This window comes from Melozone crissalis, unplaced genomic scaffold (assembly GCF_028551555.1).
Source record: "Melozone crissalis strain CALT ecotype California unplaced genomic scaffold, PUWL_Pcris_2 ptg000013l_1, whole genome shotgun sequence".
Classification (NCBI taxonomy): domain Eukaryota; kingdom Metazoa; phylum Chordata; class Aves; order Passeriformes; family Passerellidae; genus Melozone; species Melozone crissalis.
This window is the reverse complement of record NW_026535791.1, coordinates 45,281,122-45,296,404: the sequence shown is the minus strand read 5'-3', so window position 1 is coordinate 45,296,404 and position 15,283 is coordinate 45,281,122. Positions and strand designations below refer to the sequence as shown.

The 15,283-nt window shown below is 44.8% G+C and overlaps 1 protein-coding gene across 1 annotated transcript; it reads right to left on the bottom strand.

Moving 5' to 3' along the window:
* Positions 1 to 6,138: 6,138 nt before the first annotated feature.
* Positions 6,139 to 13,251, bottom strand: PDCL3 (phosducin like 3). Its single transcript, XM_054271651.1, has 6 exons — positions 12,925 to 13,251; positions 11,460 to 11,589; positions 9,714 to 9,804; positions 8,916 to 9,059; positions 7,868 to 8,076; positions 6,139 to 6,540 (listed from the first exon to the last, which is right to left on the bottom strand). The coding sequence occupies exons 1-6, from the start codon at positions 13,249 to 13,251 to the stop codon at positions 6,398 to 6,400; spliced, it is 1,044 nt and encodes a 347-aa protein (XP_054127626.1). The 3' UTR covers positions 6,139 to 6,397.
* Positions 13,252 to 15,283: the final 2,032 nt, after the last annotated feature.

The following is a 15,283-nucleotide window of genomic DNA, read 5'->3' as shown; positions in this document are numbered from 1 at the left end:
GCTCTTAATGGTGCTCACTTGCTCCCAACATTTCTCCATGGATCACAGCATGCATCTTTACCCTTTTTTTATTCTTATGCACTGAAGTAAGGGAAGTTTTCATAGGTCTGCATGAAATTTCCTCTGTGATTTAATGCTGCCATCCACTCCGCTATCCTGCACAGTCTCCAGCTGCATACACAAAGTCCATCTTTTGAGAACAGTGCTTCTCTCAGTCTACCTCAACACTAAATATTCCTGAATCCTCACCATAATACAAGCTCTAAAATTTTTCTTTATTTTCTTCACCTTTACCCTTCTTCTCTAGCAATGGTCAGACTGCTGTTCTAAGCTCCCCATCTGAGCTCCTTTCATCCTGCCTGTGCCTCTTGCCCTTCCTCTCTCCCACTTTCTCAAGGGCTCTTGCCTTCACTTTAGTCTCAGAGGGAGAAGGAAGACAAGAAAAAAAAACTTCCTCAAGCTCTTCCAGGATGAGACCTTTGTTCTGGCCTTGGTTCACCCCACAAGAACTAGTTCACATCTCATTCCTCAGGACTATTAAATTTTCTATCTAGACATAATCAGAGTGAATGCACCCCAGCTGGAGAAGTTTGGGGATGTTTACCAGACAGGAGACCCAATTCCACATCTTGCATGTTCTCCTGGTTTTGCTACATCCCACAAAACATTGGACCCTTTTATCACCAGCACCTTCTTGTTAAAGACTGTAGTTGATGACTTCATGCTGCAGCAGATCTCTGCAAGTGTCTCTTACTGGGCTTCTCTGCCATGGAGGCAGCCCTCACAATTTCTCTTCCAATCATCTGAGGCCAACATCTAAACCACAGGGAGTGAGAGCCAACTTGGAGGATCCAGGGTATCCCTACTTCCAGCTTAACAGAAATCCTCTGCATATGGACAGATAATTAATGAGGTTTCCCAACAGCCCCAAATGGTCTGTACTAACTCACAGAAGGAAAAGCTGCAGTCATGCAAGAAGGAGTTCAGCACCTGTCTTTGCTGCCCCCCTTGTAAATGAAAGTATTCCCACAGATATTGAGGAGAGGGGGATCAGGATGGCACATGCTATAGCATGAGTCAGTTTCTGAGGGGGTAGGCAATGGCTGTCTGAAAATCCAATACTTGCTCTCACTAGCATATGCTGTAACTTTTGCCTTTACAAGAATCAGCTTTGTGTTTGATGGAATACTGGAATGACTTTTTGTAGGAGACATACTGCAGCAGAGGCTTACAAGTATGCATAATTACATACATCTCATTGTCCATTAATAACTTTCATATGGACTGCTCTTCCTTAGATCACAGCTCCTTCCTTATTTAACATTCGAAGTGTTAAATAAAACAATTTCAGAATTACTTGATATTTTCCTGACATTTTTATCAGACCTCAGCTTCTTCGAATTAGTATGATGAAGCCCTGAAAAATTTGGCATTTTGTCAAGAGATGAATTTTTTAACATGGTATATGAAAGCAAGTTGTATTGTTCATCAGTCTCCCACAGAAGCTTGGAGAGAATCTCTTGCTGAGAGTCTCTTGCTGCTTCATTTTCATTTTTAATGGTTCTGCCTTCCACAGGAGGGAATGAAGCTTTTTCCTGCATCACAAGAGCCATCTGCAAGTAAAGAGACCTAAGAAGTTCAATACTTCTTTTTAATTCTGTGAAGAGCTAAATACATCAATAAAATACTTTATGCCTCCTACAACCCTTTGATGACTGAATTAACAAAATGAGATTGAAATGAGGAGTGATTTATAATGGGCTGTAATAAGAAATGAGTTCAACAGCCTTCCAAACAATTGACAGGGAATATGTTAGTTTTAGCAATGAGAGGGAAGCATTCTCCTTTGATCTCAATGAGAGTAAAGTTTCTTTAGACATGATCCAATCCCAACAAATATGCAGCAAAATGTTCATATAAAGGTGAGGGATTTTACCCCCTCACAAAAGGAGAGCTACTCCAAGTCACTGACGTTTCTGTTAGAAGTTTCATTTCTCATTGCCTGTGAAATAGATTAACTTCCCCAGATTTCCAGAGCATAAAGACAAATTATTCTGAACTTGAGTTTTTAAAACAGGAACAAAAAGTACATCTTAACTTTCATGATAATGAGTGTAGATCAGAATGACTTTCTTAATGAACACTACAAAGACAAATACTAGTGTTCACTTGTCAGGCTAAGTTGTGGCTTAGCATTGTGTGCCCATCCTGTGCTGGATGCACACACTCAGCTTTCTCATAGTGAGCCATCTCACCTAAGTCAAATTGCTCCCAGCAACAAGGCCAACCAAATATCCACCTGAGCATATTTGGGGAAGCAGGTGATAGGACAGCCACAAGGAGGAGGCAGGAGAGGTTGAGCTGAGAAAGTAGGACCTGGCCAGAATAGGTACAAGACAGCACAGCCATTCAAAGGACTCTCCTTCATTTCACCTTCTGCAGCCACAGTCCTGCAGATGCCTCTACCTATGTACAGATCCCTGACTGTGGGCCTGACTGGATTCAGTACCTGGAGAACTAGCAGCTTACCCGACTTTGCCCTGCTTGCACAACACCTGGCTCTCCCTCTGCAAGTGCAATTGATGTAAAACACTGCCCTGCAGGTTTGGTGAGTCCATATTGTGAATGAAAGATTTGGTGGGGGGGAATCAGAACGGCAACTTACCCAGATCAGGAACCTAATGCAACTGATTACATGGCCTGGCTAAGCAGCAGACTTGCATCATAAAGAGAATTCTTTTTTTACTAGTGGTGCACTTACATTTCACACAAAAAACTCCAGAGCGACTGTCCACTAATGGCAAATCATCTGCCTCCATCTACAGCCCAAGGTTACTTCCCCCCCTCTGGCACGGCTGCAGTGTGGGATGAGTCAGGGATGCTGTCACTGCAGTGTGCAGGACAGTAACACCCACACAAGGCAGGGATGCTCTCACTGCAGGGTGCAGGACAGTAACACCCACACAGGGCAGGGATGCTCTCACAGCAGGGTGCAGGACAGTAACACCCGCACAGGGCAGGGATGCTCTCACAGCAGGGTGCAGGACAGTAACACCCACACAAGGCAGGGATGCTCTCACTGCAGTGTGCAGGACAGTAACACCCACACAAGGCAGGGATGCTCTCACTGCAGGGTGCAGGACAGTAACACCCACACAAGGCAGGGATGCTCTCACAGGAGGCTGCAGGACAGTAACACCCACACAAGGCAGGGATGCTCTCACTGCAGTGTGCAGGACAGTAACACCCACACAAGGCAGGGATGCTCTCACTGCAGGGTGCAGGACAGTAACACCCACACAAGGCAGGGATGCTCTCACTGCAGGGTGCAGGACAGTAACACCCGCACAGGGCAGGGATGCTCTCACAGCAGGGTGCAGGACAGTCACCCACACAAGGCAGGGATGCTCTCACAGCAGGGTGCAGGACAGTCACCCACACAAGGCAGGGATGCTCTCACAGCAGGGTGCAGGACAGTAACACCTACACAAGGCAGGGATGCTCTCACAGGAGGCTGCAGGACAGTAACACCCACACAAGGCAGGGATGCTCTCACAGCAGGGTGCAGGACAGTCACCCACACAAGGCAGGGATGCTCTCACAGGAGGCTGCAGGACAGTAACACCCGCACAGGGCAGGGATGCTCTCACAGCAGGCTGCAGGACAGTCACCCACACAAGGCAGGGATGCTCTCACAGCAGGCTGCAGGACAGTCACCCACACAAGGCAGGGATGCTCTCACAGGAGGCTGCAGGACAGTCACCCACCCAGCACTGTTTACACGATCACTGCCTTTGATTTCTCCCATGATAGCTGACAGAGAGACCCTTCTCACACCGATGAAAAGTGAACATTGATCTGACACTAACTGTTGGCAGGCTGCAAAAATATTGATGGTGCATTTAGCAGCAGTGCCCCAAGCCTTGGCAAATGAGAGCTCACCCTCTCCAGTTATTTTTTCCCATTATATTGCCCCTTTCTGCAATGTGTATTAATTGGCTGTTTTGGTTTGCTATTTAGCAGCCAGCTTCCTTTAAAGCTAAAGCTCATTCCCTTAACTGTGTTTCCACAGTTCCTGCTCTGCCAAAAGGTTAAACAGACCTCATTATCTGCTTCCTGCAGAGACCTAATTTCTACAAAAGGCCTTGAGCATGGCAATATGATTGGCAGGAAAAATAATAATGTTTCAAGAAGCTGTTTTCACACCTAGCCAAAGAGTGAGAAGCATAGATACCATTTGAAATGATGCTCCATGTGAGTCTCATCAGCTGGGCAGGATATTCAGCCCCTTTCAGCATGGCATCCTCCAGCAGCATCCCCCAACATTTCAGCAGATTACGCAGTAGAGGATAAAAGATGGAGGTCAAAATGTCTCCATTTCTCCTGAATTGCTGCTCCAAAATGCAGCTGCCTATGAAACTGTAAGGCAGCCCCTGCTGTAGCCCTGACAACAGGGAGCAGGCCCTCTCCCCCTCCCAGGGCAGTCTCCTGCACAAACCTCCCAGGCAGACCAGGTTCACTTCTTTTTGAGGAAAGACAAACTGCTACCTGGGGGTGCCACACATCAGTCCCAGGCACAGGATATCTGGCTGTCCACAGCTAAGCAGCCTGGGACAACCCATACACAGCTCTGGTCCTCTTCAGAACCTCAGTCCTCTCGGTGGTCCAAGAGCTCACAAACCCCATTAGACCACACAAAAAAGGGGAAGGCAGCTGTGATTTTAATACCCTGCTGGGAGACTGTAAAGGAAACAGTCTGAAGTCCCACTTCTCCTGTTTATTTATCCCTAGCTTCTCTAATTTCCTCCAAAAGGAATGCAGTCCATATGATCAGAGGTCACTCAAAAGCACAATTTAGAGTGAACAAGCAAAAGATAAGCAAAATATGCAGTGTAGGGTTCCACAGGGAAGAAGAGTCATCCTTTTTCCTAGACTGGAAAGTTGTAGGTGAGCACAGTGAAGCATCAAGTCTGCATCTGGGATAGTCCTGTGTCATGAGAAGAGTGCTGCTATGTAATAATATTAAGGATCTATCAGCTTCTATCGTGCTGCATTTGGCTCACTTGCACAAGATCAATATTTTAGCTACTCTGCCAAAAAACATGTAAAAGAAAGGAGACAAGTGAAACTCAAAGCACCATTCACATCTCAAAGAGGAAGCTCTCCATCAGGATCTTACAACCTCATCTGAAAGAAGAGTTAGCTGCTGTTTGGATTTCACATTGATTTGTCTCAGAGTGCCAGAATCAGGCTTGAAAGTCACTACAAACTAATAAAATTTTTTTTAAGTAACACTGCTTTTTGAGTATAGCATTGTGTACCATCCATCAGCAATACAACAAAATGTCATTGGGGCAGCTTCAGTAGCAAGAGCTCTTGGAGACTGTTAGCCTGAGTGTAGACCAACTGAAAGTGCAGGTGGACATTAAATCCAACCCAAAGTAATCAAGCAGCTCCAAATATCAGCAGATCTATAATCAAGGTAGTATTTAAGTTTATGCTCTTCTAAGGCTTCAGTTATTATTACTGTAGCTGGAAAATGGAAGTCTTTAATGTAGCAAGATGTCAGTTCCTCAAACATCATCCTCCCTCCCATTTGGCAGTGGCACTATTGTAGGAACACCTGACTTCTGATCTGGTTGAAGAAATCAGCAGTTTCACACTTGAGCACCACTATCTTGCGTTTTATTCTGCAATTAACAGGCAAGATGGTGCAGGAAGTTCAGCCCTTGTGAAAGGCAAAATAGTGCTGCTAAGTCAGAAGTGGAGTTTGGGACCCAGCAGGTCCCAGGAGAGGCTGGCCATCCTCAAGGCCTCTCTCAAGATGCCTGGAATCCCAGCTTACAGCCTCATGTTGTCCCTCTGGTGCCAGCACATCTCTGCAGAGGACCACACGTCACCTTCAGAAGCCCCTGCATGGTGGGTACCACCCCCCAGCTCTCTGTGAAGTCCAGGCTGTCAGAGCACAGTGGGCTAAGAGATCGTCCATTTAAGTGCCACAAGCAATTATTTAAGACAGCTATTTAGATTTGATTTGTACAACTTTAGCTTGTTAAAAACAGTGCACTTACAACCACTTCATATTTCAAATTTTTTAAGAAGCAGCAATTCACTATGAAAATAATAACAAGAGACCTGTTTCTACTCATATCTGTATTTTAAAACCTTTGAGTAAGATTTACTCAGACTTCACTATACAAAATGTCTTTCAGCATCTTAAGTGAAGCTGCAATTTTTAAAAAACAGAAATGTTTTTAGTTTCTAGAGGTTTCTAGAATGACTGTCTTGAAAGGCCACCCTTCTGGGGCTCAGCAAGGCCTTGAGGAGTGTCTCCAGTGCCTGAGGTGGGAGCACTGGCTGCCAGTGCACTGCATCAATCTGGCTGCAGATGCAGGAGTTAGTCATCCTCTGAGTCACTCTCCCCTCTGGCTGGGACACAAGCCCTGATTGAGGACATGAGCTGGTCCTGGATCTGCTTCCTGGGGTTCTCTTCGAGGTCTGTCTTGATGGCACCCGACTCAGAAATCTTCCACTCCAATTCTGTTGCAGTGCAAAACAAGAGTCATGAATGCAGGGCAGCAAACTGGAGAAAGCCCACCCCTGGCTCCCCAGGTAACTTCCCTCATCATCCTACCACCACCACCATCACATCAGGGCCCTCCTCCTCTTCTTCTTCTATACCCAGATCCAAGCTCCTGCCCCGTTTACCACACCAGCTCCAGCCAATCCCTCCTTTCCCAGTCCCTAGTGCTGGCACAAGTCTCAGCCCAGGGCACAAAGGTCAGGGTACTGCTCTGTGACAGTGACATCCCCAGTGCCACCCTGCTCACCTTGCAACCAGGAGTGCAAAAGAGGTGATGGATACAGAGCAGCAGCTTTAGAGGCAACTCTCCCAGTGAAAGTGAATTCTACCTCCTCCTAACCACATAAGGGCAGAAGACACGTTTGCACATCTATTGCCAGTGAAGGAATATTGCTCATACTTTACAGCTGCTCCCATCATATACTGAGCTCATCACAATCAGAAGAGGCAGGGAATAAATTTAATAAAGGGCAAAAAATTGTGGAAAAAAATAATTTACACATCTGAATTATAAGTATTTTCCAGAGATGTACCTTGTAAATAGAATTCACCCCTTTGCCTCAACATCACACACTAAATATTAGTTCCTTAAGACAGTAAAGAGAGACTTCACCACCAGCAGTAGGCCCAAATTGGACTGGATTGCTTCCCAGAAGTGGTAGAAAATCAATACAACACATTCAGTTGAAACCATTCTCCTACTGCCGCTGATAATCCTATCATCAAATCTAATTTCTTTCAGATATTACAGAATAATGAACCCAACCTCACACTTTCTTAAATCTTTAGTGGAAGGCAGATGTGCTTAGGGGAGAAGGAAGACATAAAAGAAAAGTGCAGAAATGTCAGTACACAGCTTTCTGTGATTACTGAATTAAGCTGACTCAGTCAGGGACAGCAGACAAACATATGCCATCATCTTGAAAATGTAACAAGGAGCCCTACAATCCAATAGGCAAGTGCACAGATTATCATATCACTGCTGGCAAGGGCAGTTGCTCATGTCCAAGACACTCTAAGAACATGCATGGTACTGTTTACCCTTTAATATATCCAGCAAAATTTGTTTCACCCAACACAGGGCACAAATACTTGTACACACAAGACAAATACCTACATGTTGGCCTATCACTGCTTTTACAAGACAGCATGTGGTTGAGCCATAGGAGGGAAAAATAAAATCTAATATCATTTTCAGTACCTCTCTTCCTAAGCCTCATTTCTCTCATTCCCAGCAATGCAGTTTTGCTTTTCCTTAGGAAGAGCAGAGATGCAGACACTCACCATCCCTTGTCAGGTTCATGCCACCAAACACCAAGGGCCCAATGAACTGAGCTTTGATGTCTCCCTCCAGGTACACAAATATCGTGGGCAGGTTCTTATCGGGGTAGTTGGGAATGCAGGTGGTAGAGATAGCTTTGATGAATTTCACATCTCTGAACTTCTTTGCAAGCCCACTCATATGTTGATTTATTAAGGCACAGAGTGGAATTCTGAGAAGAACAGCAACAGACACACAAAAGGAGAAAACAAGAGACAACTTAAAAAGTAAACAGCTCCAGAAGAAAGGTCAAAAATATCACATTGATGACTTTCTGCAAAGACAAAAGTACCAAAAGCAACTTCTGTATTCCAGCATTCAAAGGAGATCTGCACCACTGGAGATTTTGGTGTGTGATGGATTTTTTGTCTTTAATATATTAATAATTCAACCTTCCCCTCTACCCCCTTTGTATTCAGGGAAACTGGTTAATGAATTTAAGATACTTAGAAGGCGCATGAGCAAGCATAAAAGCAAAGCTGCTCCTGGAAGAAGGTATGCAAATGATGATCAACACCTATGACACAATTAGAGACAAAGAACAACAGCAAGTATTCATAACCTTTCAAAAAAAATTATCTAGCAATGTTAACAGACCTTTTTTTGACAAGGTTTTCTATCATGATGACAGGACTGCAAACCTTGCTCACTTCATTTGTATGCCACTAGAAACCAAGCTAAATACACATTGATCCTTCCTATTCACAGTCCCTTGCATTTGATCCAGAATAATTTCCAAAGCTTGGATATTTCAGTGGCAGCAGCTACCTCAATGGAAGCTGTACGGTACACATCTTGTTGTGCTGTAGAGATGTACAGAAAAGCCACCTCATGGTAACATCATTCTAGAATGAAGTTCAGCAGTCTGGACTCAACAGAATTAAAATTAGTAATTTGTTTTTATCTCAGAACTCCAAAATCAGTCCTTAGTTCCACAATAACTATACATTTACCTTGCACTTTCAGCTATTGACAGTGCAAGGTTTAATGGTTTAAAAAAAGAAATCTTACCCTTGCTTGTAGAGGTGTAAGACTACCCATATACCTTTTCCAGCTTTTGTAACTTCTTGAACATAATCTTTTCCCGAAATCTCCAAGACTTCCCCGAATTTATTCTTCATTTGAGCTGCCTTCATTTCTGCTAACCTTTGCTGCCTGGATAGCCAGGAATGAAAAAGACATCTTGTGAATAGATGCATTTCCTTTGACAGAATGTAACTTAAATGAGCTGGTTGAGGCCCAGACATCAGAGACAAATTACAAACTTCTTCTAACCCCAGAGCAATAAAAGCAAAATGACACTGTACATGCTCTTGCATTTGCATCATGGGCTAAAGCCACATGCAAGAAGTAAATCTGTGTTTCATGAAATGCTTTTTTTTTCTCATTTCTGGCCTCACTAGACTTTTCTTCTCCGGATAATACACTACCAAACTAAATGGCAAAAGCCATGAGAGACATTACAAGATAGAGGGAAACCAACACTAATTATGCAAATCTGCAGCACCTTAATCTCATTGACACAAGAATTAGGAAATACTGGAGGTGATTTTCAAAGCTCTCAGGATCTCTGGCCATACACTCAGCAGGTGCACATTATCTCTGCAAAGCAGGGCTGTAGATAAAGGATACTGAATTCAAAAGCTGTTATCCTTTTAAAGACACTTAAAAGCTCCACAAGAGACCAGAAACACAACCCCCTTCTTCCATCATCCTAAAAACATCTTTTCTCTTCGACAATATCTAAAAGCATATAAAAGAAAGACCCTCCAATTATCATTAAAGCCAAATTCTGCAAGCTGCTCTGACCTGTACATTTCAATAGCTCTCTCATCTTCCTCATTAAATTCATCTTCATTCTCTTCTAGCTCTTCCAGAGTCATGTCCTCATAAGTTTTTACTAGAATAGAAGAAATATTAAATCAGCAAAAACCTCATTCCAGGATTAACACTCATTAACTTTCACCAGTCCAACAGAATTTATTTACTCTAAAGACAGATTAATAGGAAGTATGCAGTGAATTTCTAGAAAATATTATCTTAGAATAATAGAATGGCTTGGTTGAAAGGGACCTTAAAAATCACCCAGCTCCACCCTCCCTGCCAAGAGGGACACCTCCTACTAAACCAGGTTGCTCAAAGGCCCATGAAACCTGGCCTTGAACACTTCCAGCAATGGGACATCCACAATTTCTCTGGGCAACCTGTTCCAGTGCTTCACAACCCTCACAGCAAAGAAAAAAAAATTTCTTCTTAATATCTAATCTAAGTCTGCTGTCCTTCACCTTCAAGCCACTCCCCTTTGTCCTATCTAACACTACATGGTCTCAAAGTTGGAACTGCCCTTAGGAGTTGGGACTTCAATGATCCTTGTGGGTCCCTTCCAACACAGCATATTCTATGGTTCTATTCTATGATTCTAAAAAGAATATGCTAAAGTTCTCCCCCAAGCCTTCTCCTCTCCAGGCTAAGCAGCCCCAGCTTTCTCAGCCTGTCATTATTATTCCTACTGGATTGTTAGGAAGTGTTATGTGCTTTAGACATACACATGGAAAGAATATGATGGAAAAGGCCTCTGAGCTAAAGGCTGCCTAGACTAGCACCCAACTACCTGCATGAGCTTTCAAGCTTAGCAGCTGCAGCACAGACATGCACGTTCACCTGGCAGATTCCCTTTGCACTGCTCCTGTTTAAGTTTTCAAACATTTACTTCCACAAAAATACAGAGCTGACACAAAGAACAAAGCTTTCCTGTGCTGGAAGAATCCATATGCTCAGGAATGTATTTGTTTGATGCCATTAACAGCTGATCACTCTGCACAGATGAAGGTTTAGTATCCCTACAGACCTGGAAAATGACACATTGCAGTCCTGTGGAGCACTAAGCTTTGAAAGAGAAGAATTAAATTTAAGGTAATCTGAAGTAATGAAGTCCTTGGAAATGTTTTGGTTTAGAGGCCTGTGTTTAAAAAGGAGAATGAGGACCCTTATCCCAAACTCTCAACATCTAACTTTCAAGATCAATATTCAAATCTATATATCAATATTTAACTCCTACTAAGAGTTCTCCAACAGCATCACATAATAAACAGACAATAAGTGTTACAAACATTTATTAAGCACAAACACCTGTGCCTGTTTAAAGACTAAAATAAATAATTTGAAGACTAAAGTCAAATAATGCAGAGTATTCCTCTATGGTGCCCCATATCCTCATAATGTTTCCACATGGAAATTTTCTGTAAGGTCAGACCTGTTTACAGCTGTGGTGGTCAAAATGGTCCCATAGTATTTACCTATCATTCCATCCTACTAATTACACCTTGGCTGAAGTATGCTTATTCCTAACAACAGTAGGAATATAAATAAAGTCACTTAATTATAAGGTATTTTCTTCAAGAATAGCTTAGGACTCAAGACTTTTTTTTCCCCCCACAGAAGCTCAAATCACTTTGGCTGTGTGGCATATAGACATTGCTGCTGGTCATTTTTTGACAAAGCTTCCCCCAGGAGCCATTCCAACTCTGCTGCTGCCTCAGTTGGCTGGTCACTCACCCAGAGATTTCTGAAGGATGGCAAACTGCTCCTCTTCCTTTGCCCGTTCCTGTTCCTCCACATTTTCCTTTGGAGGAAGGATCCCTTTCTTGCGCAGAATGTCATTCCACTCCGTGTCTTTATTTGGATCCTAGAGCAGAACAACAAATGGATGGTATTTCTTCAAGGTGAATTTTATCACTTCCAGAACTTAACACAGTTGCTAAACTGGTAACTGGATGGATCTTCCTGACACCGGGCTTCTTTCCAGCCCCAGACCTGCAGTACCCTGAAGACTGACTTTGTTTTATTCCATCTCACTCATACAGCACATACAGGTCTTGGCTGGGTACCAAAGTTTGAAGCATTGCAACCACTGCTGCATCTCTCACAAAGTGAGACCAAAAGAGAGGATATTAACTAGGTGACAGAGCAGTGTGCTAACCTGAGGGCTTCCTTATACACCCTCAGCAGGACAGGCCACCAAATCAATGGCCACTGCATCAGGAAGCACTAGTGACAAGACACACACAGGCACCAACCTTACAGACCTAGCACTCAGTATATGGGAAATCTCCTTGTCAGATTCAAGTCAGAGTGACTATGTAAGTGCTTAGAGAAAAGCAAGCCATCTCTGTCAGCCAAGCCCATTGCTAAGGATTCACATCTAAATCTACAGCTAGACTATTCCTGAGATTTTACTGTAAAATAGTTGCAACAATCCTGCAAAACAATGCCAATACCCCCCTGCGTATTGGTGAAAAGCAGAGTAGCTGAGTATGAAATTTTCCTATTTAGCAATTTTAGTTTTTAAAATAGAAGAAATCTCAGTGATAAGCACCTATAGGTTACTTGTGCTTCCTTGTTGTCTTGGCCTAGGTCCAGTTTAGAAACTGAACACACCTAGTGCTTTGCTATAGCTTGTATCAGCACACCTTACACGAGGTCTGCTCACAGCCATGCAACTATTTCTCTTCTCTGACTAAGCCCCAGTACTTATGGACTATCGGAGACAGGAAGGGAGGGGTAGGGGGCAGAAGGGGAGAAAAAATAGAAGAAAATAAAGAACAATGTAGCTCAACAAACATAATGCCAGACTTTTTTTCCCCCGTCCTGACCGTGGTCATCTTTCCCTCAATCCCGCATTTACTATCATTTACTATCGCACTGATGCAGTGCCCGAAACGCCGACTCACCCACTACGGTAGTGAAATAAGTACCGTAGCTGCAAAGAAAGCAACAAACTGCCACATACATGGAGCTGCCGAACAACACCGCCCCGTGACAGCCGCCTCTGCCCCGAGAGAGCGGCACGAACCCGGGCCGCCCCACCCCGCTGCCCCGGGCCCTCAGCCGGGGAGGGCGGCCCGTGGCTGCGGGCGGGCCCAGTCCGGGGTGCGGCCCCGGCCCTGGCCCTGCCGGGCAGGCCCCGCAGCACCGCCCGCACAGGCCGGAGCGGGGACCCGCGGGCAGCGCGGCTGCTCACCTGCATGGTGCCGGCGGGGCCGGGCCGGGCCCGGGCAGCGGCGCTGGGCAAGGCCGGGCAGGGCCGGTCCCGGCGTGCGCGGCGCGGCCGGAGGAGGCGGCGCTCCCGGCGGGCGGGCCCAGCACCGCCACAGCCGCCGCTTCCCGCAGCGCCTAATAAGGATGGTCCCGGCCGAGGGAGGGCTTGGGCTGGTACGGGCCGTGAGGGGGGAACGCAGAGCGGTTGGAAGGCACCCTGAAGATCGAAAATCATCCTGCCGTGGGCAGGGACACCTGCCAGTAAACCGGGTTGTTCCAAGCCCCTTCCACCCTGACATGGAATAACCATGCTCGAGCAGGGAGGCTGGACAGGTGACTCAGTGTGGTCCCTTCCAGTCTTTTTCTGTGATTCCCCGTAACTTCTGTTTCCACTTCACTGAGCCTTTTTTATCTGTTTGGATTTCATACCCTGCTTTGTTTCCCTACTGGTTTATCTATTTCTTTCCTTTCTCTGATCTGTTAAAAAATAAAATAAATAAAGTAAGCAATTAAGTCTATATTACCTATTCTTACTAGGAATAATCAGGTGTCCTTGCAGTATTCTTATGATTGGATGATAGCCAACTGAAATTACCAGAAATTTGTCTCTTCATAGTTTCTTTTATTTCAGTTTTGAGTCCGTGTTAAAGTATAACTCAGAAAACACTGAGAAGTGTGTCAGATGTGGTGACCCAAATCCATTTGGGATCACACCCCATTCCAAACAAACAGACACCTAGGCCTGCCCTTTCAAAGAGCTGAGCAGATCTTTTCAGCTTGCTTTTCAAAGACACATAGCAGAGGGAAGAGACCTGCTCCTGCCTCCCTTCCCCTCCTTTTATGCTTCAGCCCAATGGATAGCCCACTTACCCAGATCTCAGTCCCCATAAAAGAGCCCTAAAGAATCTCAGCTCTAGCAAGGGGCTGAAATGAAAATTTAGAAGTCCCACTTCCACGTATTGTAATGTTTTGGGCATCCCATTAGCAGCCAGTTATTGTGGAGTGGGCTTGCCACGTTCCCTGTGCTAAATCCAGGTTACTGAAGGGAAGGCACAGCCACCTTTTCTGCCTCTGAATTAGGAGAAATGACACCTGTGCTTCGAGAGGATGTCAGTTCTCATAGTGAGCTTTTGGACGTGCAGAGGGTGCCCCATACTGGTTGTTCAATGCCCTGAGGTGGCAGGAAACTCAGCCTCACTCAGCTTATACTGAGTGCTCATCCTTGTAGGAAAAGTGGGTGAGTGCCACAAATGCACGTGTTGTGAGACTCTGACCCACAGCTGATGTCTGGCAGGCAGAACCAGAGGCTGAACTGTTCATGACAGTTTTGTTGTCTGAGTATTTTGCCAGAGCTTGTGCTTCTGGGCGTACCTCTGATTTAAACAATCATCTTCTGTGGCTGCGATACTGTTCACACCCACGGCTCTTGTATGCTGCTGGTTGGAAGCTACTTTGAGTACCAGAAAATGAACACAGAAAGAGCATGAGCAGGAAGTGAGCGCTCATTTCTTTAAAGGCTGCTCAGAAATATTCTTTGCCTGAGGTGAGATTTTTGCCCAGGTGAACAAAGAGGAACTAGCCAAGCACTCTCAGCACCAAAGCCACAGTAAACCCTGAGCCCCATCTAGGATAGAGTTACCAGAAGAGGGGGCAGAAGCCTAAATCTTAGGAGCAGCCCCATCACATCTCTTAGTGGGGCTCAGAGACATTATGAACCAAGCATGACTCTACCCAGAACACATCAAAAGCAAAACAGTTTCCCCCTCCCACCCAACTAAAAATATACTTACAAAGCCCATTTTCCCAATGTATTTCTATCAAGCTTCAGCAGGAAGAAGAGGATTGCTTTTACACACAGCATGCAGACAGAAATACTCCAGCCAGAGTGGGTGAGAGCTGGCAGTGCCATAGTGAGGCTGAAATGGAGCTATGGCTCAGCCCCTGCAGACAGCCTGCCTTCTTCCCCCTGTCCCCAGCCAATTTGCTTCTGAGCAGCTGTAATGTATTTCCTCATATTGCCCCAAATCAGAGATTAGGTGAGGGAAGATGAAGCACATGTGTAAATGACTCATTAATTACCCAGATGACCTGCTGGTGAGGAGAAAAAGTTGCTAATAAAAAGGTTCTGGGCCCAGGGTGGACTGTATGTGACTTGTTTGTGCTTGGGTGCAGGTTCCAGCAAGGCATGGACTAGGGGAAAAAAAAGACTTTTTGAAGGTAATATGATGTACTTTTCATTTATAATATATTGTATTGTAGAAGATTTGAGGTTATGTGCTTTGTGTTATTTTGTAAGTTAGCTGCCTCTATTATACAGTATGACTGTACTGTGAATAATTTGG

Bases quoted from the DNA above. Each gene is read 5' to 3' on its own strand.
- PDCL3 (XM_054271651.1), bottom strand. From the start codon at position 13,251: ATGGTTATTCCATGTCAGGGTGGAAGGGGCTTGGAACAACCCGGTTTA. The intron at 9,060-9,713 runs GTCAGAGCAGCT...CTGGCTATCCAG, and splicing joins AGAGCTATTGAAATGTACAG to GCAGCAAAGGTTAGCAGAAA. The intron at 6,541-7,867 runs GTGAGTGTCTGC...GCACTGCAACAG, and splicing joins CATGAACCTGACAAGGGATG to AATTGGAGTGGAAGATTTCT.